The sequence below is a fragment of the Furipterus horrens genome, unplaced genomic scaffold (assembly GCF_987537825.1).
Source record: "Furipterus horrens unplaced genomic scaffold, mFurHor1.1.pri manual_scaffold_4, whole genome shotgun sequence".
NCBI classification, from domain to species: Eukaryota; Metazoa; Chordata; class Mammalia; order Chiroptera; family Furipteridae; genus Furipterus; species Furipterus horrens.
In genome coordinates this window covers 113,262,133-113,285,685 of record NW_028327174.1, presented here as the reverse complement: position 1 = coordinate 113,285,685, position 23,553 = coordinate 113,262,133, and the positions used below count along the sequence as shown (strand labels likewise).

The 23,553-nt window shown below is 45.9% G+C and overlaps 2 protein-coding genes across 6 annotated transcripts in view; both read left to right on the top strand.

The window, feature by feature from the left end:
- BICD2 (BICD cargo adaptor 2) overlaps window positions 1-18,520 on the top strand; it is a 71,225-nt gene extending 52,705 nt beyond the window's left edge. For 2 of the 4 annotated variants that reach the window (XM_090273936.1, XM_090273935.1), the window contains 5 exons: window positions 370-804; window positions 1,670-2,665; window positions 2,913-3,064; window positions 4,440-4,650; window positions 6,299-7,624. In XM_090273936.1, coding sequence (XP_090130062.1) covers window positions 370-804; window positions 1,670-2,665; window positions 2,913-3,064; window positions 4,440-4,650; window positions 6,299-6,304 — 1,800 coding nt within the window. In that variant the 3' untranslated portion in view covers window positions 6,305-7,624. Of the gene's footprint in view, window positions 1-369; window positions 805-1,669; window positions 2,666-2,912; window positions 3,065-4,439; window positions 7,625-18,391 lie in introns of those variants that run through there. The other 2 variants (XM_090273937.1, XM_090273934.1) reach the window with 2 other exon arrangements.
- The window catches only part of IPPK (inositol-pentakisphosphate 2-kinase), a 56,536-nt gene continuing 51,486 nt past the window's right edge, over window positions 18,504-23,553 (top strand). Inside the window, exon 1 of one of the 2 annotated variants that reach the window (XM_090273939.1) lies at window positions 18,504-18,700. In XM_090273939.1, coding sequence (XP_090130065.1) covers window positions 18,620-18,700 — 81 coding nt within the window. In that variant the 5' untranslated portion in view covers window positions 18,504-18,619. The remainder of the gene's footprint in view (window positions 18,701-23,553) is intronic. The other variant, XM_090273938.1, reaches the window with a different exon arrangement.

Here is a 23,553-nt window from a genome sequence, read left to right as displayed (position 1 = left end):
GCTGAACGGCTGCAGCAAATCCTGCTTCAGTGGGAACTTCAGTTTCTTCATTTTGAAATATTGTTAGAATTAATAGTTATAGCACAAATCTAGATACGTATTTTATATTAAAATATTTAGTCAATTGTTAATGTTAAATAGTTTTGTAGAATTTAAGATAAGTATACGGTTGGTAACGTATTACGTCATCTAACACATTTGCAGAGTGGATGTGTTTGTTCTGGCTTTTGCACCGCTCACACAACATGCACACTTGTCCTGATTGTTCACACTTCATGCTGAGAACCCTCTCAGCAGCGATGGAGTCAGCATGCCAGTGCTTCCTCCTGATCACTTGGGCTTAGATTAGTGTTGACCTTTCTTTCTCAGGTAGAGTTTGAGGGCCTCAAGCATGAGATCAAGCGTCTGGAGGAGGAGACAGAGTACCTCAACAGCCAGCTGGAGGATGCCATCCGGCTCAAGGAGATCTCAGAGCGGCAGCTGGAGGAGGCATTGGAGACACTAAAGACGGAACGGGAGCAGAAGAACAGCCTGCGCAAGGAGCTGTCACACTATATGAGCATCAATGACTCCCTTTATACCAGCCACCTGCATGTTTCCCTGGAAGGCCTCAAGCTCAATGAAGATGCTGAGACCCTGGCCAATGGCTTTGAGCACAGCTGCCTGGCCAAACTGCCACTGGACAACAAAACCTCTACGCCCACCAAGGACAGCCTGGCCCCACCTTGCCCCAGCCTCGTGTCTGACCTCCTCAGTGAGCTCAACCTCTCTGAGATCCAGAAGCTGAAGCAGCAGCTGATGCAGGTGGGTGGGTGGGTGGGCTGGAGGGCAGGCAGGGGGTCCACCTGTACTCCTGCATCCCCCGCCCCCTACCCTTTGTTGATCCTGTCCATCTTACCTTACATTTATCTTAAACTCTATGTTGCTACGTAAGTGGAACTGTAGCATTATAGGTGGAAGAAATCCAGAGAAGTGGGTTCCTACTTATGAGACTGAAGTCTCAGTGCTGCCCTAGGTGTTCTTATGTCCCTCTGCAGTGCCCCCTTGTAGTCTTCCTCTCTGTGTTTTGTGGACATGTCACATCAGGATTTCCTGTCCCGACTGAACGGAATCCCAGGATCTGTACCGTGGCCCCTCAGTTTGCATGTCTCTTAGGAGGGGCCCATCTGGCCTCCCAAGCCTCTGGGCAGAGGAGAACCAACAGTGACCCCACACATGGCACTGCCACCCAGAACTCAAGGGGTCTGCCACTTGGGTGCTCTATTAAAAGAACAAGATGTGGTTATCGCAAGGTAGTTTTATGTACTTACAGCAATTGAAGGAGACAGGATTCATGTCCAGAGCTTTGCCTGCATCCTAGAAGGGAGGCTTAGCTATTGCTTCTATATACTATTTGGTCCATTACACATTGATTTCCTCTTTGCAGACATTTATCCTGTTCAGTTCCTGTCATGCTCATCCTGTTTACATCTACTTCTCCAAAATACTGTGCTACATTTTAAAATTCAGCAACAATAGCATTTAGTAAGAACTCCTCAGACCTTGAGACATTTGTCTTCTCTGACAGTGTCACAGACAGGCCAACAGGGAGGTGGGGGTTGGGGGGGTCACCACTGGGACTGTCTGGGGGTCCCTGCAGGCTTTTGACAGGCCCTCTGTGCCTTTGCAGATGGAGCGGGAGAAGGCAGGCCTGCTAGCAACACTGCAGGATGCGCAGAAGCAGCTGGAGCAGACTCGGGGGACCCTGTCAGAGCAGTGTGAGGAGGTGAACCGCCTCACAGAGAGCCTGAGTGCCCTGCAACGCCTGCAGGCTGGCAAGGAGCGGCGCACGGCACTGGACAGTGAGAAGGAGCACGACAGCCATGAGGATGGTGACTACTATGAGGTGGATATCAATGGGCCTGAGATCTTGGCCTGCAAGTACCGTGTGGCCCTGGCAGAGGCTGGCGAGCTCCGGGAGCAGCTGAAGGCCCTACGCAGTGCACACGAAGCCAGCGAGGCTTGGCATGCCGAGGAGAAGGGCCGACATGAGGCTGAGAGCCAGGCACTTACTGAGAAGGTATCCCTGCTGGAGAAGGCCAGCTGCCAGGACCGTGAGCTGCTGGCCCGGCTGCAGACAGAGCTGAAGAAGGTCAGTGATGCCGCGGGTGAGACACAGGGCAGCCTGAGTGTGGCCCAGGATGAGCTGGTGACCTTTAGTGAGGAGCTGGCTAGCCTCTACCACCACGTGTGCATGTGCAACAATGAGACGCCTACCCGTGTTGTGCTGGACTACTACCGTGAGGGCCCAGCCGGTGCTGGCCATTGTAGTTCCGAAGCCCGTGGGCACCGCTCACCAGTTCTGCCCAAGGGGCCACTAGCTGCAGAGGGTGGAGCTGGGGACAGTAGCCCCTCACTGCCCTCACCCCTGAGTGATCCGCGCCGGGAGCCCATGAACATCTACAACCTGATTGCCATCATCCGTGACCAGATCAGGCACCTGCAGGCAGCTGTGGACCGCACCACGGAGCTGTCACGGCAGGGCCTGGCCTCACAGGAGCTGGGACCCGCCACAGACAAGGACCGGGAGGCACTCATGGAGGAGATCCTCAAGCTCAAGTCTCTGCTCAGCACCAAGCGGGAGCAGATCACCACACTGCGCACGGTGCTTAAGGCCAACAAGCAGGTGCATACTGTGCTCGGGCTGGTGGAGTAGGCAGGTGGGAAGTTGGTGGGAGCTCTTCACCCTCCCCGGGACCTCAGGGTCCTCATCATCACAGGTCAGCTCAGGCCTCAGGTTGTGGATCATATTGGTCTTGCTACTTGAGGTGAGAGCCTCAACTTAGTGTGGGGAGGAGCTGGGTGCTGCAGGGCCAGGCAGACCCCTCCCTCGTTCCCTCTACCCATGTACCCTATGTGTCTCTGACCCTCAGACAGCCGAGGTGGCCCTTGCCAACCTGAAGAGCAAGTATGAGAATGAGAAAGCTATGGTGACCGAGACCATGATGAAGCTGCGCAATGAGCTCAAGGCCCTCAAGGAGGACGCAGCCACTTTCTCCTCGCTGCGTGCCATGTTTGCCACCAGGTAACACTGACTGTTCCTGTTGCTGCTCAGGCGGTGGCCCAGTAGCTTGGTGCTGGGGGAAGTGCCATTCTTGCTGTTTGTGAAGACTCAGAGGGTACAGTTTGTGTCTACTTTATATGTAAGATGAGGAAGCTGAAGGTCCTTAGTGGCTGGGCTTCTGATGGGCAAGTTACACAAGGTAGATCTTAGGGCCAGTAAATGACAAATGAGGGATTTGCCCCCCTCCCAGAACTTTGCTGGAAGTTTGTGGATTAAGAAGCAAGGCTTTTCTTACCAACAACCCTGCCCCCTCCCAGTGTACTGTTTGACCCTGTCAGTCAGATTGGGGGTTGTAGGGTGGGAGTTGGGTGGTGGTGGTGAAGGCAAAGCCAGGAGGCACTTGGGGAAGTTCACAGCTTCCTGGTGTTTCTGCTACCCAGTGGGCCATGGTGCCATCTGCTGGCTGGTTTCAGGCAGGTCCTGGGGAATGACCTGTAATGGCTCCTAGATGGTGCAGGCGCATTCTCAAGGGTGGGGAGACTGAGGCCTCCCTGGGGTTAAATGGGGTTGGAACTGAGCTCAGGGCCTGCTTTTCCTCATGCTGGGATGCTGGGTGATCCCTGCTTCCCAGAGGGAAAGGGCAAAAACAAAGAAAGAAAGTTCCAGGCTTCTCAGAAGCTTCCTCTCCTCCTGAGCAGAGTATGTACTTGGGAAGTATCCGTTAGTCCCTCAGCACTGGTATGTTGAACCTCACTTCCTCAGCTTGTTTAAAAGACCTGACTTCTCTGATGGAGCTGAGATCACAAACCCATTCATCTCTGGGCAAGAGCTAAAAATCGCTATTGGCCCTGGGCCTTGGAGAAGGGAGTTGTGGCAGGTGGGCATGCCCATCACCCCCTCTGCTCAGGCCTCATTCTGTCCCTTGGGGACAAAATGAGTGGGCATCTCTGTCTCCCAGCTCCATATTTAGGTGTGGGGTGGTCACATGTCATAGTTAAGCAGAAGCCAAAATGGGCTGTTCACTACACCCACATGCACCCTTCCCAGGCTCTGGTTTGCCGTTTGGTGCAGATGTACTGAACAACTATGTGCATGTGCTAATCTCGGAACAAGCCAGGTCCTTTTCTTGGATTTACCCCCATACTCTTGAAAGCCAGATGACGTCTTGCTTCTAACCAACTGTCCCTGGGTTATCTAAAGGCCTTGAAGGGCAGCCTTGCTTGCCTCAGTGAAAACCAGCTTCAGAGTCCCTCCCAGAGAAAGTCAAACTGCTGAGGGGGCAGCCGGGCCTCTTCCAACCTGATGAGCAGCGGGATCCCATTGAGGTCCCCTCACCAGAGCCTGTGTTCCCCACCTGGGTCCTTCGGCCATGCTCTCACCTTGGATGTCCCCACAGGTGTGACGAGTACATCACGCAGTTGGACGAGATGCAGCGGCAGCTGGCAGCCGCTGAGGATGAGAAGAAGACACTCAACTCACTGCTGCGCATGGCCATCCAGCAGAAGCTAGCACTGACCCAGCGGTTGGAGCTGCTTGAGTTAGACCATGAGCAGACCCGGCGAGGCCGCACCAAGGCTACCCCCAAAGTCAAGCCCAGCACCCCTAGTGTAAGTCACACCTGCGCCTGTGCCAGCGACAGGACCGAGGGCTCTGGGCTTGGTGCCCAGGTGCTCTGTGGCGAGAAGTATAACATTTGCTGCGATTAGGGCCTCAGGGCCACACACTGCAGCTAACTTGTTGCTGCCACCTGTCTGCTTCACCTCGACTAACCCAGCAGCAGCGGGACCGCGGTGCTAGGCTGGTCTTAACCATGACTAACGCACAGAGGGAAGGATTTAGCTGAGATGGTCTGCTGCTCCACCTGGACAGTGCAAGCTAGGTGTCTGCTTTTCATCCCTTGGGATCACCCCTCACGGCATCTGCTCTCGTGGTGGGGTGGGGGTCTAGGTGGGGTTGGAGCCTTGAGTCCTTAAAATAATGTGGCTTCCTAAAGCCTGGGCATCATCAGCTCTGCTGATGAAACTTGCATGTATCTAAAGCAGCTGTGCTGCTTCAGCACCCAAGGAGCAGTGTTAGAGGTTCTAGTTGGGTTCCAGCTGCTGCCTCAGAGGACAGAATTACTTTGTAGTTTGTGCACCATCTCACTACAAATTATATTCAGGACAAAAGGATAGAATTTCTCCCTTGAAACCAGAGAAAGAGCATCTCTGAGCCCCGAATCCTCCAGCCCAGGCGTACACATGCTCCAAGCAGTGGTCACGCTCACACAGCAGTCACACCTAGCTATATCCCGAGATCAGAGGTTAAAGCCTCGGCTTCTTTTTCTGGGTTTTGCTCACTGGTCTCGTGGCCTGCAAGTTGACATATTAGCAGGCTCAAAGCCTGGGGTTTTTCCGCCCTTCGTCCATAATCAGGCTTCCTTCAAGAGGGGCTTTAGACCCTAAGACACTGCTCTGGAAAACTGCAGCTGCAGCTGGAGACCAGCCCAGTGTGGGAAAGGAGACATGCGTGGGTCCAGGGCCAGTTTGAGGATTCAGTGAGGAGGAGGGATGTTGTTCTTCCAGATCACTGTAATAGCAGGAATGGTGACTGGAAGGAAGGGCAGCTTTGGGGTCTTCCTGTTCCCAGAAGCTGCATCCACACCAGAACTTTGACACATTTGGAAGCAGAACCTTTCTCAGTATTTATCTCCATGAGGGCCACCAGGTGTGAGGCTACGGTCCTGTCCCTGAAGGGCTCTCTGGGCCCAGAGAGGTTTGCATTGCTCTCACACAGGTGTCTACTCCAACTCCCACTCTTCCCCTTGGTTCCCTAGTGTGTCTTATTCCCACCAGACTCCAGATGCTGCACAGACCACCTTGGGTTTTGTAAACCATAGGAGTGGAGCAGTGTGGGTTGGGCACACCTGTCCCTGCTGCATGCCTATCCCTGGCTCTGGGCTGCTTTGCTGATGGGATATTGGTTTTGGATTCCCCTTCCACTAGAGAAGGGGTCAGGCCCCCTCACCGCCATGCAAGCAGGACTTCTGGGGGGCTAGGGCTCCACACACCACTTCTTCCCCTCTGCTGAGTCTTGCACACAGCTTCCTTCTGTACTTGTATCTTCATGAGGCACTTGGAGTTGGTGGCTTCCCTAACACATGCAGGTCTTCTCTGCTGCTGACTTAACTCACCCATGCTCTCTCAGCTCGGCAAGAGCTTTAGTTGTCCGACAGGTAACTCATTCTAATGCTGTCTTATTTTCTCCCATTTTCAGCTGTAGATTAGCTGCCAGGAGAACTTGGCCACCAGCCCTGTCACACTGCAACCCCTCCCCTCCCCTCCTGTGGGTCCACGCAGAGGAAGGAAGGGCAGCCTAAAAGTCCACTTAGAAGCAGTTTTGGATATGCCACTGTAATTCTTTTCAAAAATAGCATTCCTGAGTTTTTAATGGCAGAGGAAAAAAGCTTTAATGTTCAGAAAGACAGCAGCCGTTGCTTGGAAAGGCCTTTATACAAGCGCTTGAAGAACCTACTGGGACAGCAGCTACCAGGCTCACTTAGGGACCCGCTAGAAACACTCACCACTGGGGTCTCCCTATTACAAATACTCTTTTTTCATTTGATCCATCTGTGCACTTTTAATATTTTTGGTATTATATTTGCATCTTTAATTCCTCGTATAGAAGTGGTCTCCAATGCCGTGGTCTGTCTTGTTGTTCTGCAGTGCCCCGTCTTAGCTCCCGACATGCTAATCAGCATGTGGCACAGATGAATCCTAGTGTGCAGCTCCAGACTGTTCAGATAAAGGCTTCGACTTGGCAAGGAGCTCGGCTAAACCCATGCTGTGATTCAGCAGCCTTTTAGATTATATGGCATTGTGGTTCATGTTTGAAATTAACAGTTTTTAAATGCCATGTTCATTAAGAAATCCAGGGTTTTCTGATTCTGGGGTTTTTCATATTGTATTATTATTATTCTTAGGAATAGTTCGATGTAACAAGAAGAAAACTTGACCTTTGTTCTGGTTAAACAGTTATAGGCACTTGAAAACAAAAAAGATAAATTATTGAACGAGTAGTATTACCTATAAATTCCAGAATTTTCTGGGTTTTAAGACGTTGTGAAGCATGATTGATTAACAGAATTTTATACAACTGTACCAGTGAAATTCCAAATTGGAATTGTTTTGTTACTCTGGTGGTTGTGCCAAATTGTGGTACACTTAGAAAATTTTACAATTGTCAAATTTTAGGGTGTTCTATTTTAACACCTTTTTGTTAGTAATCATTGCCAGTAGTGCCTTCATCAGTTAAGGGAGGTGTCCCAGCATAGTTACTCTCTAGAATGGACAGTGAAGAACTAGTTGGGAATGTTGAAGGCCAGTGTGGACCAATAGGTGTGAAAGGGCATCCACCTTCACATCGGAACCTGGGCATCTTCATTGAGGGAAAGAAAACAGCAATTGCGTAAAATTCTGTTAGTCAGTGATTCTTTACTATGCGGATCCTTGGAAATTCAGGGGCTGAAAAATGGGAGTGAACATAAACCTTGAGTGTGCTTTGGGAACCAAAAGGACTTTATGAGATAAGCTGAGCAAGTGGTGTAACATGCTATATTTGTGAAGAGCCTCTGCAGCACGAGAGCTGGTGCTGTCGGCCTCATGCAGTGGGGTGAGAGCTAGCCATAGTATTCTTTGCAAATGTGAGAAAAAGATGTTATATATTCTCTTGCTTGGTGTAACTGATCATTGTTAATTTCAGGAAACAGAATTTGATAAAGCTCCTTAGCAAATGGTCAAATTGGTACTCAAAAGAAGAACAAGTGTCCTTCCTCCTTCAAAATAAAGGACAAATTATAGTAAGTAGTAAAATAAAAGAGTTCTGTTTCCTGGAATGAGCATTTCTGATTCCTAGTTGTATGGACCCCTATTTTTACTTTCTATTACAGTGTTGAGTCATAAGAAATAATGTCACATTTATGATGATTCAACTATATGGGTTATTTATTTGCAATGTCTGAGTACTGTATTTTTTTTTTCTATGCATTGCCTCGTGTCAGAGTGTTGTCTTTATTAAGATCATATGCATGTTTTCCTGCTAAGGAACCTTTACACAGACCTATACAACCAAATAAACAAAGATGGCTTCAGATTCTGAGAACATGAGGCAGAGATGGAAAAGGAATTAGAAGGAGAAATCAGTTGTGACTTAGGACACAGACATGGCATAAAAGGCCTCAAAGCCAGTGCATATAGGAACAGTGGGCCTGGGTGAAGGGTCATGTTGGTAGGACCAATAAATAAAGAATAATATAAAGATAAAGCACAAGGCTTATTCTCTGTGGCTGCTTTGCTCCCTTGCCCTAGATGACTGGGTCTGGAAATGCACTGTAATTCCAGCACCTAAAACAACAAAACCAGCCTATTGGAAATCCTGGTGGTGGGAGCTGGAGGCAACCTTCAGTACACATTGGTTGGGGGGCGGGGGGAGGCAGTGTTGTGGGGTGCCTCCTGCGATGAGCATCAGGTGTCCTGAGCACCCAGCATTGTGGCAGTGAGAGCACATTGCTTTCACACTGTCCTGACCAGAAAGCAAAGATATTTGGATAACAAAGACCCTTTGCTGTCCAAACTCTTGTTCACTGAATCCAGGAATGACTAGTTGCAGGCAATAAGAGTTACTTGTTATCACAAAACCATATTTACCTGCAGGAATGTGTACAAGGCATGTTGACTTCATCTGGTGATTGCTTATGGTTGGTGAGTATAGGGGACACATCCTGGCTGAGGGAACAAGAAGTCCCTGGGATACTCTTACCATTCCTTCTACTGAGCCTACTGAGACTTAGGCCTGAGCAACTTTGCCCAAACCTTAGGGCGAAGGCCATTGAGGTCAGTATTCTGCCCTGGCATCAACCCCAGGACTCCTCCCTCCACCTGTGGTTTCCCCTGCCTTCCTAGTCTCTACTGGCCCCTTCCTTTGATGATCCCCATCCCTCCTTAGTAGCCGTGGCCTGAACCTATCTTCAATTTGAAACTTTCTTTCAAAAGAGACTTTTTTTCTAACTCAGTAGCTAGAGAAATATTCCTTACCTGCTGGCCCATGTTGTCCCAACAAGCCCTTGGAAGAGTTTGAGACTAGAGCTTCCAATAGGTCTGGAGGACCCCCCACCCCTACCTCTGCCCAAGAGGAGTGAACGCTGGCAGTGGGCCAAGTAGGACAGGCCCCTTTTCAGGTGGGAATACCACCTGGCCCTTGTCTCCTACCACCTGTGTGGTGCACTGTGACCCCAGCCCAATCCCACATGTTGGAGTGTGATCTGTACAAGCACAGATGGCAAGACCTTCCCTGCTCCCCCCGTGTGCTCTGGGTCCTTGCACATGTGGCTTTTCATTTCAGGAGTGGAGTGGCAACTTCCCAAATGGGGAGCATCTCAGGAGCCTGTGGGAGGGGGCATTTGGTGCTGAAAGGCCTGTTCACCCTTCCCCTCCAATAGGGAATGTCTTCATTTCCACCATCTCCTTCATCTTCCTGTTAGCAGTTTTCACCCCCACCTCCCAGAGCTGGAAACAACAGTGCCAGCTTTGAGACAGGCCATCAGTTGAGTTGCCCCTTTTGGTAGCTGACTTATCCTGGCTGATAACCTCACTGTGCCTCAGTTTCTTCTCTATAGGTTGGAGACTGTAGTTTTTTGCTTAGAGGTTGTTGTGAAGCTTCATTAAGCCCTAGGTATCCAGCATGCAGCAAATGCTTAATGGATGGGTATTGCTGATATGGTTCTTGCTTGTGATTATTACCAAGATCCAAGATGCCAAGCCATGGAGCTGGGCCTTGGTCCCATGGGGAGTGTGATTTTAAGTCAACTTTTTACCAAAACATAGTTTGCATTTAGGAAAGTGTGCATCCTAATGCACGGGAAACACCTGTGTGACCAAAAAGCCACGAAGTTCCTAGGAGTGCTTCTTGGGACATATTAATGAAATGCCTCTGTCTGCTGGCCCTGGTGAGGTGCTGAGAGAATAGGTGTGCTAACATTCTGACAGCACGTGGCATGGGATTTTGGTAAGTAATGGGCTGCCATCAGGTTTGCCTCTGTGCTCAACTTTCGGGTATGTCCAAATAGCAGAGCTATAAGGTCTATGTCTTGTCATTCTGTCAGGTTTCTTGTGGGCAAGCACACTGGTTCTTGTTAATTCACCTTCATTCATCCAGGAGCCTGCCTTTGTAAGATCAGGTCCCTGTAGTGGAGCTCCTCACCCTAAGCAGAAAGAGGCAACACCTTATTTACCCTAAAGTGTTTAGAGTGCAAACAAGTACCTACTGGCTGGATTTTTGGAAAATAAACACACTGCAGCCACCATCCAAATGAAAAGCAAATGAGGGCAGCCCGCTCAAAGCTCTCATACTCTCTGCACCCACTCTTCCTCCCAGGGATAACTCCCTGAGTCTGTCAGTGTAGGTAACTTACACCTATTTCTGTACTTTATGTATGTGGAAGCATAAAAGAGAGACCTGGAACTTTGGTAGATTCACTTACCAAACCTTGCTGATTGCTCACATGATCACTGAACTATGCATTTACAGGTGACTCACTAGATTCAATGATATAAATCAGTTGAATGTAAAGGAATGGAAAAATATATTCCCCACAAAGAGTAGCCAAAACAACAGTAATGGTTATACTAATAGATAAGAAGTTTTTAAGAGAGACAAACATTAAATAATAAGTCAATTCACCAAAAGATTTAACAATTATACTAAGCAATAGAGCCCCCAAATACAATATGCAAAACTGGGAGAATTGAAGGGAGAAATAGTTCAACAACAGTTAGAGACTTCAACACCCCACCTTCAATTATAGAACAAGACAAAATGTCAAGAAATAGAATACATCATTTGGACTCTAAGCCAAGATTACTTGAACAGAACTGTAAGCCAAGCCTAACAACAACATCAGAATAAACCTTCTTAAGTGCATACGGTGCATTTTCCAGGATAGAAGCCACAAGACAAGTCTCAATAAATTAAAGAAGATTGAAATTACACAAACATTATTGTCCAATGACAATGGAATAAAAGTAGAAATAATGAAATGTAGAAATTGATGAATATGTGTAAATGATACAACACATTCTTAGTTTATTTTATAATTTTTTAATCTTTACCCAAGGACATACATACTGATTTTAGAGAGAGGAATGGAGGGAGGCAGGGAGGGAGGAGTGGGAGAGGGGAGAGAGAGAGTAACATTAATCAGTTGCCCTTCATACGTACCCCGATTGGGGACTCAACCCACAACCTAGGCATGTGCCATGACTGGGAGTCAAACCTGCAACCCTGTGGCTGATGGGATGATGCTCAAACCAATAAGCCACACCAGCCAGGGCCAAAACAACACACTTCTTAGTAACAGTGGGCCAAGGAAGATAATGAAAGACAAGCAGCTCTCAAATCAATAATCTAACTTCCCACTTTACAAAATTAGAAAAAGAACAACAAACTAAGCCCCAAAGCAAGCAGAGGAAAGGAAATAAAGATTAGAATGGAGATAGATAATGAAATAGGAATTGGGGGTGAGGTTCAACAAAACCAAAAGTTATTTCTTTGACAAGATGAGCAAAAATGACAAGACCTTTAGACGAGAAAAAAAGGTGCAGCAAAAATCAGAAATGAGAATGGAAAAATTAATACTGAATTTACAGAGATATCAGGGATCACAAGAGAGTACTGTGAATAATTATATACCAAAAAAATTGGATAACCTAAACCCAAACCAAGCAGAAAGAAGGAAACAGTAAAGATTAGAGCAGAGATAAATGAAATAGAAAAATCCTAGGATGTTGACAAACCTTTAGCTAGACAAAAAACAGACAACTCAAATTACTGTAACTAGTAGTAAGAATGGGGACATTACTAATGACTTTATATAAATAAAAAGATAATACAATAATATAACAATGTCAACAAATTTGATAACTTACAATAAAGTGGCAAATCACTAGAATCACACCAAATACCAAAAGTGACACCAAATATTTTTTTTTTTGTTATCCTCACCCAAGGATGTGTTTATTGATGAGAGAGAGAGAGAGAGAGAGAGAGAGAGAGAGAGAGAGAGAGAGAGAGAGAGAGAGAGGGAGAGAGAGGGAGAGGAGAGAAAGGGAGAGAAAGGGAAACAGAAACATTGATTGCCCCAGCTGGAGATCGAACCCATAACCTTCTGGTGGACAGGATGATGCTCCCACCAACTGAAGCCACCCAACCAGGGCCAAAGGAAATAATCTTAACAGAGCTATATAACGAGAAATTGAATAAGTAATCAAAAATCGGATTTCTGGTTTCTGGTCCAACCTGTAAGGAGCTTAGAAGTCATGACTGTCGTAACAGTAAATAAGCAGAACAAACTGAAAAACCAATAACTCTTCTTAGATCCATCACAGAAGTGAGGATACAGGGTATACCACTGCCCTTCAAATGAGACACAGGTGCAGAGAATTACAACTTACCTGAATAGTTATAACCAGTATCTAGGGAGGAAAACGCAAACTAATAAATTGCTAAGGCGCAGTGTAGACAAGGGTAAAAGATAAAAGCTCCAGGATCCCCAGTCATGGAGGGGAAACCTCACACTTAAATGAATTTCACTTCCAGGAGCACTACCAGGTTCCTACAGTTAAGATTGGAGAAAGATCCCCTCAGGTTTCCAGCAACAGGAGGGAAATGTGGCCATTTTGAAAGACCCTACAGCAGTGGTTCCCAACCTTCCTAATGCTGCGACCCTTTAATACAGTTGCTCATGTGGTGATCCCCAACCATAAAATTATTTTTGCTGCTACTTCATAACTGTAATTTTGCTACTGTTATGAATCATAATGTAAATATCTGATATGCAGGATGTATTTTATTGTTACAAATTGAACATAATTAAAGCATAGTGATTAATCACAAAAACAATATGTAATTATATATGTGTTTTCCGATGGTCTTAGGTGACCCCTGTGAACGGGTCGTTCGACCCCCAAAGGGGTTGCAACCCATAGGTTGAGAACCGCTGCCCTACAGCATTCTGTTCTTAACCAGGCCTACCCGCAAGACAAACTACTTTACCACAGACTGATTAATCTGTGGGGGAAGGAAAATACCTAACTCCAGATCTTTCTGGCCATACTTTACACCTAAAGGGGTGAAAAGAAAAAAAAATGAAGTGCAAGGACACTAAAAACATTAATCACAATCCCATAAAATGCTTCCTCTCCCCCATGTCTGGCTTTCAACACCACACTTTGAAGAGACAGAGCAAGTATTAGAACTAGACTTAAATATGGCAAGAATGTTGGAAGTATCAGATCAGGAATTTAAAATAACTGAGTAGTTACATTGAGGGCAGTGATGGAAAAGATAGATAACATGTAAGAACACATGCCAAAAGATGGAATAATCTAAGAAAGAATAAAAAACTGGAAATTAAAAAACACTCTAAGAAATAAATAAAGCCTGTTTTGGCTGGTGTGGCTCAGCTGGATGGGCATCATCTGGCAAACCCAAGGGTCATTGGTTCATTCCTGATCAGGGCAAATGCCTGGGTTGAGGGTTCGTCCTCAGTCAGGGAGCATGCAGGAGGCAGCCAGTCAATGCTTCTCAGAGATGTTTCTCTCCCTCTCTCCTTCCCTTCCCCTCTCTCTAGAATCAATAAAAAAGGAAAAAATAATTTAAAAAGAAAAAAGGAAAGCCTTTGGTTGGTTGACTCATTAGTAAACTTGACATAGCTGAGGGAAGATTCTGAGATTGAGGATATGTCAATAGAAACTTCCAAAACTTAAGATAAAAAAGACTAAAAAATGGAAAACAATACCCAAGAACTGTGGGACAACTATGAAAGGTGTAATAGACACAAAATGAGAAAACCAGAAGAATAAAGAGCAAAAGGAAGAGAAGGATATTTGAAGCCAATAGTGACTGAAAATTTCCCAAAATTGTCAGACACCAAATCACAGATCCAAGAAGCTCACAGAACATCAAGCAGGATAAATGTCAAAATAAAATATACCTAGGCATATGATATTAAAGCTGCAGAAAATGAATCTTGAAGTTGGGGGGGTAGGGGTGCACAAAGGCTTATTACTACAGCAAAGAATTACACCTGACTTCTCAGAAACTACACAAGAAGAAAGTGGAGTGAAATTGTTAAACTGGTGAAACCAAAACAAATAAATTAGAATTCTGTATCATGTGAAATTATTCTTGAAAGGTAAAGAATAAAGACTTGCTCAGACAAAAATTGAGGGAATTTGTTGCCAGTAGACCTTCCTTGCAATAAATGTTAGTTTTTCAGAGAAGGAAAGTTATATAGGACAGAAATTCAGATCAACATAAAGAAAGGAAGAACATTAGAGAAGGAATAAATAAATGTAAAACAAAAACCTTTTTTTCTTTTGTTATTTGACCTGATAAGTTTATTCAAAATAAAAATAGCTGTAATGTTTTTAATTACAGATTATGTATAAGTGAAATGGATGACAGCAGTGATACAACAGGAGAGAAGAATTAAGAATATTTTGTTATGTTACTTGCATTACCTGTGAAGTGGGATAGTGTTATTTGAAAGTGGACTTGGTTAGTTGTAAATGTATTTTAGAAACTCTAGGGCAACCACTAAAAAACGTAAAAACAAAAAAGAAAGAAAAAACACATGATTGTTATGTCAAAAAAGGGAGAAAACAAAAATAGGAAGAAAGAACGGATTATTTAATGTTTAATAATCACATTAAACATTAGTGGCTTAAATACATCAATTAAAAGACACTGTCAAAATGGACCAATAAAAAAGACCCAACTATATTACATATCTCCAAAAAAACCACTTTAAATAAAAGACATATAACTTAAAAGTAAAGAGATGGAGAAAGACATACCATGCTAACACTAATGAAAAGAAAGTGGGTGGTAGCTATATTAATTTCAGATGTAACAACCTTCAGAGCAAGAAAAGTTTTCAGGGATAGAGAAGGATATTACATAATGGTAAAGGGGTCAATTCTCCAAGAAGATATAACAGTCCTTAATGTGTATGCAATTAACAGCAAAGCATATCAGCAAAAGCTGATAAACTGCAAGGAGAAATAAATGAATCACTATCTGTTAGAGACTTGAACAACTCTCTACCAGAAATGGACAGATCCAACAGTGAGAAAATCAGCAAGGGCATATTTAAACTCAACAGCACCATCAATCAATTGGATATAATTGACAACTGCAGGCTACACTGGGGAACACAATTTCCATTGAGTTAGATCTGACACTTGTTTTGACTAACTTTTGGCATCTGAATCCAAAAATGACCCCAGTTTTTCTCTATCACACTTACTTTTTAAGGTACAGGATACCCTCCTTTTGTCCCATACAAAATGTACATACAAAGGAAAATAAAGGAAAAATTACCTGAATAGACTGTTTATTATAAAGAGTTATTTTATTCCTATAAAGGCTGTATATTGTTACTGTAAGTCAAACTGTGTACAAGTAGTAAAGTTCTACCAAACATACATATTAAGGTATCTTATCTTTTCAAACGACAGGCTAGGAAATGCCAAATGAGACCCTTGAAACAGTCTCCTTCAGTTGGCAAAGTTTTAACAAATTGCTTCATGAGACCCAGTTTTATGTGCAGAGGGGAGAATATAATGTTCTTTCTGTCAACAAGGGGCTCATGTAGAATATTTGGATCACCAGGTTTGAGGTCAGATCTTGCAGGCCAAATCGACTCCACCCAATACTTCTTATGAGTTCTGCTGTCTCACATACACAGAAAACAGGGATGCTCGGTGTACCCGTGTTGCTGACCAAGAAGGAAGCAGACCATTTTAAGGTCAACACAGATAATCCAATTGATATTCCAACAGATCAATGACTCTTTTTATGTCTTCATATTCTTCACAAAAACAAACTGAATGGCCAATTGGGACTGCACCAAATAAATTGCCATTGTGGAGGAGGACAAACTTCAAGCTCCGCTTTGAGCTATCGAATAGTTGCCATTCAATTGCGTTCTAGATTGGAATTCCCAATTCCTCCATTAAACCATGTATGTTATGGCAATACACAAAGCCACCGTTGCTTCAAAAGTACTGCAGAAATGCGCTTTCTCTTGATTGAAAGTAGGATACCTTCGCTCCTTTTTCAAGCAAGTTTTTCTCATGCAGTCTTGATGCTAGGAGTTCTGAAGCCTTTTTGGATAGTCCCAAATCTCATGCCAAATCGTTCAACTCATGCTGATCAAATCCCTTACAAATGGAATCATCTTCAATTTCAAAATCTTCATTGTTGCCGTCACTTAGTTCTTCACCATACTCCTGTTTTTTGTTTTTCGAAAGAGGGTAGTTCAATGAAAACTGGCACTGGGATTTCAGCTGAATGAGGCACTGGGCATATAGTTGATGGTAGACTAGGACACTCTATTTTACATTTATTTTTCTTGTTCTATCCTCACGTTTTCACTATACAAAAGTAACAGTCATTTGAATGATCTCTGGACTCTTACGAAACCATAGGTATACAAAATGGCAATTTATCACATGTTCCCTTTGTCCACATCCATAAACTCTTGACACACTGCTTGCACACCTTGTGAGGGGCCCAGGACTTATCTTGATCACCAAGTTTTACTTTAAAATATGCAAAATAGGCTTGCCTGACAAATGTACTGATGTTTGTCCGTTGGGAATGGTGAAACTGCCACAGATATAACAAAATGAATCAGGGTTGTTTAGGCACTTACAGTGAGAAACAGCTGAGGCAGACATGATCTGAAGGAAAGGAAATAAGTATGTATGTAAATAAAAAAAAATTCTGCTAATTCCTTGTATACAGACAAGAACTTGGACTGCACTTCAGAATACGATTCACTATATAGAGCGGCACTCAACCCCTCACCATAGTCTCATGTGTAACTAAACAGCCTAAAGAAGTATGAACCTGTCGCTGGTCTCAAAGGTTGTCCCTCACCCCTTCCCACTTGAGGGAGGGAGGTTTGCTCTCAGCCAATAGGAGAGCACTAGTGCTTCCCTCGATCCAGGCTCAATCCAGCCTAGAGTGGTCGCATTAAGATAAGTTGTAGAGAAAAACTTGACGTGATAGAAGAAAACTAACTGCAGTTTTGAAATCAGCATGCCTATTTAAGTCTAAAATAGCTGAGAAATTGAACTCAACAGGAATTATGTTAAAAATTGTTCCCCTGTGTCAACAACAGAATATATTTCTTCTCAAGGTCACATGGAACATGTCCCAAGATGGACCACATTCTGGGCCCTAAAATACATGTTAACAAATGTAAAAGAATAGAAATCATACAATGTCTGCCCTCAGACCACAGTGGAATTTAAGTAGAAATCAGTAACAGACAAAATCCTCAAGTACTTGTAGATTAAATACACTAATAAATAACACGTGGTTCACAGAAGAAATTGCCACAGAAATTTTTAAATGAAAATACAACTTACCAAAATTAGCAGTGTGCATTAAAGCAGCGTTTTCAGTGAAATTTATAGCAGAGTGCATATATTGGGGGGGGCAGGAACCTAAAACCAATAATCTAAATAATCTAAGATTCCACTTTAGGAAATAGAAAAAGAAGTGGACTTTAAATCCAAAGTAAGCTGAAGGAAAAATAATAAAAAAATTAGAGTAGAATCAATAAAACAAAATAAATCAATAAAAAAATCAAGTAAAGGTTGTTTCTTTGAAAAGATTAATAAAATTGATACTCTGACCAGGCTAAGAAAAAAAAAAGAAATTACTGATATAATAAAAGGGGACAACACTACAGATCCCCTGTACACCAAGAAGATAATAGAGGAATATTATAAACAATCATGCCTATAAAATTAATGACCTTCCAAAAATAGCACTGGGTTGAGATGGGTTTACTAGTAAATTCTACTAAACATTTATAATAGATTATACCAATTATCTATAGTCTTACAGAAAACAAAAGCAGGGAGAATACCAACTTCAAGACTACTATAATGCTACAGTAATCAATACGGTGGGGTACTGGCCAAAAACAAAAAACGCCCAAACCAGATCACTAGAACAGAATAGAGAGTGATGCTGTAACAACTAGGTATCTATAGGCAATAAGTGAGTCCAAACATAGGCCTTCCCCTCCACCTCCCCGGAGCCGGGATCACTCCACCTCCCGCACGCTTGGATCTGCGCTTTCCCACCTATCAGTCCAAAACGCAAACGCAGGCTCCTGACGCCTGCCTCGCTTCCGGCGCTCAGTCCGAAACGTCACTTCTGGTTCTCAGGACTTCGCTTCCGAAGGCACTCTGCCAGCACCTAAGATGGTTGTTGGCCCATCCACGGCCGTGGTCAATGGAGGAGAAGTGGACTCAAGCCCGGAAGTTGCCCGGCTCCGTCATGGCAGGTGTAGGGGGCGTGGCTTCCGGCGGCAGCGCCTGCGAATCCGGGGTGGCGGAGTCCAGCGTAGGCGGTGGCTGACAGACGTTGCTCCTCGGACGACCACGGCGCGGCCGGTATCCAGGCGGATTGGCGACCCCCAGCTCGCGGCCTTGCGAGGCGGCAGGGCTGCACTGGGGGATGGATAAAGGGAAGATGGACGAGAATGAATGGGGGTACCACGGCGAAGGCAACAAGAGCCTTGTTGTGGCCCACACGCAGGTGAGCAACAGACGGTCGGTTTGGTCCGTGATCCTCACCCGGCCCCGGGTCGTTTGCGCGTGCCCCCCACCAGCACCCCTCAGTCCATAGCGGTTCCACGTCTTCCCAGACCACCCCCGACCCGGGTCGTTTCCGCGTCCCCCAGTATCACCCCCGCTCCCGGTTCGTTCCGCGTCCCCCCAGCATCGCCCACCCCTAGGGTCTGTTTCGCATATCCCCAGGGTCATCCCCCTCTCCCGGAGTGAATTCCATGCTACCCCAGCGTCACCACCCCTCTGGTTAGTGTCTTACCCTGCAGGCACCCACCCTGGCTTCCCATGGGCGCCGTGCGGGCTTGGACAGTTTCGCTGCTGTGGGGCGGAGGTTGCACTCCCGGAAGTCGCCGGCAGGGATGGAGGGTCTGGAGGAATGAGTGAAGTGCTCGGGGTGCTTTTTACCGCTCAGCACCGAGAAAGTTAGGTCTCTGGGACCCAGAATTGCGGTTATGCTGCTGCTGTCGACAATAATGGAGCATTGCCCATGGGTTCTTTTGAAAAATTGAAAGAATTTCCCTTTCTTCTCCTGTTCTTACTCCTCACTTTCTTAAATGAGGGTGAGAATTTCAGGAAGTGCTGTAAGGACTCCCAGGGAGATGATTCCAGGAAGAGAAGCTTGTGAATTTCTGTGAAGGCCCTGATCTCTCTGACATCCTGCAGTCTGCTACAAGATACAGGAATGTGGTGGGCTGGGGAGAGAGAGGTTAAGAGCATGGGAGTTGGGGCCACACAGAACAGGGCAGAATCCCAGTTCTGCCACTGCCTGTCCCAGGCTCCATTTCTGCTTCAGCAAAGTGAACTCATAACAGAACTCTCTTTGTGGAGTTGCCAGAAAGATGAGGTGAGCATGAGGTGAGCAGGAGCTGGACAAGTTATACCTGGCAAGTGAGGTTAAGAGCCCTGACCCAGTCCAAGAGCTCTTACTGGATGATGCAGGCCCTGAGTGGTGCCTTGCTGTGCCATTCCAGTGCTAGGTGCACTGGGTCACCTGTAGGGTAAGTTGCAGTCACCCAGGTGGCCCTTATGTTCTGCCTTTGCATTTTGTTGTCCATTAGCACACTCAGGAAACTGAGATAATAGGCTTTGCTTAAGATCTTTAGATGAATTAATGATGGACACACCTTAACCTGAAGCCGTTCTTCTCTGTGCAGTCTGCTGGGCTCCATTGTGTTTCAAGGTCAGGTGAAGCATGGGATATTCCAGCATGAGTCTTTTTTGTTGTTGGGTTATTGTGGTTATAAGAAAATGTTTCTGCTAAGTGAAAGCACTAAGTAGGAAAGGACTGTGCCCCTTGGGTATGAAGAAGCCTTTGTTTTTTGCCTGGGCCAAGAGGACCAGGAGGAGTAGAGAGTCCTGGAGGGTGGCCTTTTAGGTCTGTGCTATGCAGAGGATGTGTGTGCAAGTGGGATAGAGAGAGGTGGATGACTGAACACAAGGGTTCCCTTGCCTGCGGGTGAACTCCCCAAACCCACCTCCTTCATTCCAAGGTAGAGAGCTGCCTTCGCCACCTTTTTTCCAGATGAGGAGACAGTCACTCTCTTGGAGAGGACATCATTTATTTTCAAATTGAAAGGTCCCTAAAAAGTGACTAGTCTGTACTCTACTCTCCAGTTTCAGAATCCTGCATGCTTCAGCCAGTCCTGGGGCCTGGCATCTGCACTGCAGGATCATGAGATGAGAGACAGACAGCCTTCCAGGCTGGCGGGTCAGCAGTGTTGAGGAGCATGGGACTTGTAAAAGGGGGCCTTGAGAAGGAAGAGCTAAGTGCAGGCTGTGGCATAGGGGGTGTGCTCAGGGCTGAGCAGTAAGAAAGGACAGTGTGAGACCCTAATGGCAGACCAGTTTCTGGCAGGTTGCTATCAGCTTCCCCGTGGCCCTTTAGGCATCCTGTGTCTGTCACCCTCAACTTGGTGCTCAGCACCCTTGGGTCCAGCAGTGCAGTTTAACCCTTTCCCAGGCACTAGCCCTTGGGCCTGGTGCCAACCGTGTCAGGTGCTCCAAGGCTTTGACCAGCTTGGCACTGTGCCCCAGTGGGTGTCGGGAGGTCTAGGCACTGACCTCATGAAAGGTCTTGGGCAAGGGCATTTCCCTTGTGGGCAAGTGAGGGTTCTGTCACCTCTTCTGGTGGCCATGTCACACTTCTGCTCACTCTGAGCTGTGCTTAGTGAAGCCTACGGCTGCCCTCTCATGTGCTGCTAGGATTTCTGTCTTTGTGGTGTCATGGCTTTCACATTGGCAACTTATCGTTCTTCACCTTTATCTTATTGGCTTGGCTCAGTGTCCTGTCCTGTGAAGGTCATTGTAAGTCTGGTTTGTAATTTGATCTCTTAAGTGTCCTCCAGTGGTGGAAGTTGGCAGGGTCAGGCCAGGGAGAGAGTTGTCACCAGGCCTTGAGCTGCCCTCCCCTATGGGGTGCAGGGCAAACAGTGGCTCCTTCCCTTCATGACACTAAGCTGTTGTGACAGAGGTAATATGAAAGACCTGCCAGCAAAGGTCACTTATCAAAAGCATAAAGGAAGCTGCTCATGTCTGATCTTTCAGGTTTTATACCCTAAGATTCTATGGGGTTGGTGTTTTTGATGCCCTGCGGTGTTTGTCTGGTTCCTGAAGATGTGAGGTTCCAGTAGTCAGGGAACAGTCTGACTGTTTCCTTTGTCTCTTGTGTTTTAGGGTTTCTGGTTTGTAGATCATGTACATGTTGGAAGCAAATAAGAGTTGTTCTGTTCTTGGTATTTTTTTTTAATATGACTTTCACCAGGTCCTGGACCCCTCCCTTCTTTAATTTTCTCCTCAATCTAGTTGAAAGAGTCTTAACTTTTTGTTGCCTCCAGTATTTTTTAAACAAGTAATTAATTCTGCATTTGAGATTTTTAATATTATCTGTACAGGTTGATACAGCCGATGTGACTTCTTTCTTGAGAAGATGTCATCGGAGAGCTTTGCATATAGCTCCTGTCTGTTTATTCCTGGGATCACCTGCAGTTGAATGGCTAGGATTTGTTATTTCCCACCTGAGTTTCCTTGGGTGGTTTCCAGCTCAGGCCTTGGCAAGCACTGAGCTCTGCCTTCCTAGCATGCAGGGGTCTGCCTGCTAGGCTTGGTCTCCCAAGGTGCCATGGCTCCCCTTTCTCCTCCTTGGTCAGAACTCAGGACAGAAGTGGACCTGTTTATCAGGAAAGTTTCTGTGTCTGCAGAAGAAGAATGAGACTGCAACTCCGGGTCCCCTAGCGCCTCATGGTGTGTGTTTGTATACCTGCTCCATGGGAGGGTCTGGGGCCTTGATAGCTCCTGAAAGACTCACTGTGTGTTCCATGCACTTTGGTTTATCTTTACAAATCGTCTGCTTCTCCTCTGGCTGTCACATTGTTCATCCCTTCAGGGACCACCCAAGCTTCTCTTCTGCTTCAGCCCCTGAATATCCTTCCACATGTCACCTGAAATTACACCACCACTGTCCTATCTCCACCTCACAGATTCTGTCTACATCTGCTTCAGCTGTGCAGCAGGTGTCGGTCCAGATGGGGCTACCAAAGCTTCGGGAAGGAAAGGGGTCTCCATAGGGAGTCCTGGGCTTTCCTCTGTGAGATGTTTTGTCTCGGTCATCTATTTTGTCTGAGGCTGTCCACCCATCGCCAAGTCCCACCTCTTGTGCCACCCCTTGTTTCCCAATCTTACTGTGAGCCCTGGGGTGCATTTCTGGTGTGGGCACCAAAGGCAAGTGACGTGGCCAGGTGTTATGTCACAGGCTGTGGGCAGTGGGGTGACTACAGAAGGCAGCCTCACTGAGAAACATCCTGAGCCATTTCGGATGTCCAGGGCAGCACCACAAGGTTGCCATTCCTTCTGCTGTTGTGTTTGCCTTTCTCTCCCTTTCCCTTAAAATTTGCCTGATCTTTGATTCCCTGGGCTCTTCTTAGGCCCCTGTTCTGGGTCATTTCATCATCCTAATGGAAGGTTAGGCCTGTTCTGCAACAGCGAGGCTGTGAGCCTGCCAGTGCAGGGGTGCCCTCAGGTCATGGGTGGCCTTTCCCTTGGTCTTTTCCAGGAGGAGATCCTGAAACCTTTAATTCCACCTACAGATCCCCCCTCTGGCTTCAGATGGGCAGTTATCCCTTTTAATATATTGGTTTTTGGTGTCTTTTATTTTTATTTAATAACAACTATTGCATCCTCCCATTGCTCCAGAAAATATAGAATATTAGAAGAAAGTAAAAAGCACCCAGTATTTTTCATACAAAAATAATAATTTTTGTTAACACTCTGGTGCATTTCCATTCATTATATGGTTTCATTGGGTACTTAGGAATTCTATGTGACTGTTTTTGTTTTCTACTTTTTCACTCAACCTTACAGCCTAAATCTGTAGAAAATCTTTCACACACATCTCCAGGGCTGCAGAGCACTTGAGGGGCTAGAGTCCCTGATCGTGTGCTGTCAGACATTCTCAAGGTTGTGCTTTTAGAGCTGTTTCGAGCCATGCTTTGCCCGACATCTTGGTGTTTTGATGACTTGATGAGTTCTTAGATTGGATCAGAGGCATCTCTCGTGGGCCCACCCCCTACCTGCCACACCTGGGACCCTCCAGCACTGAATGCTTTCTGCTGCTTTTATAAGTAACACATTGGACCCTTAACTGTATGTTTTGAGGTTGTTTAATGTGCGTGTGTTTATATGTTTCATTTCTGCATTCAGTGGCTTTTTCAGCTTGTTAAAATCACTGAGTCTTATCTAGTGTTTCTAGGTGTAAATGAGTGTGTCATGCTTCCCTGTCCTGCTGTGGAGAAGAGCGGTCCAGCCCAGGCTCTGCAGAAACCCTCA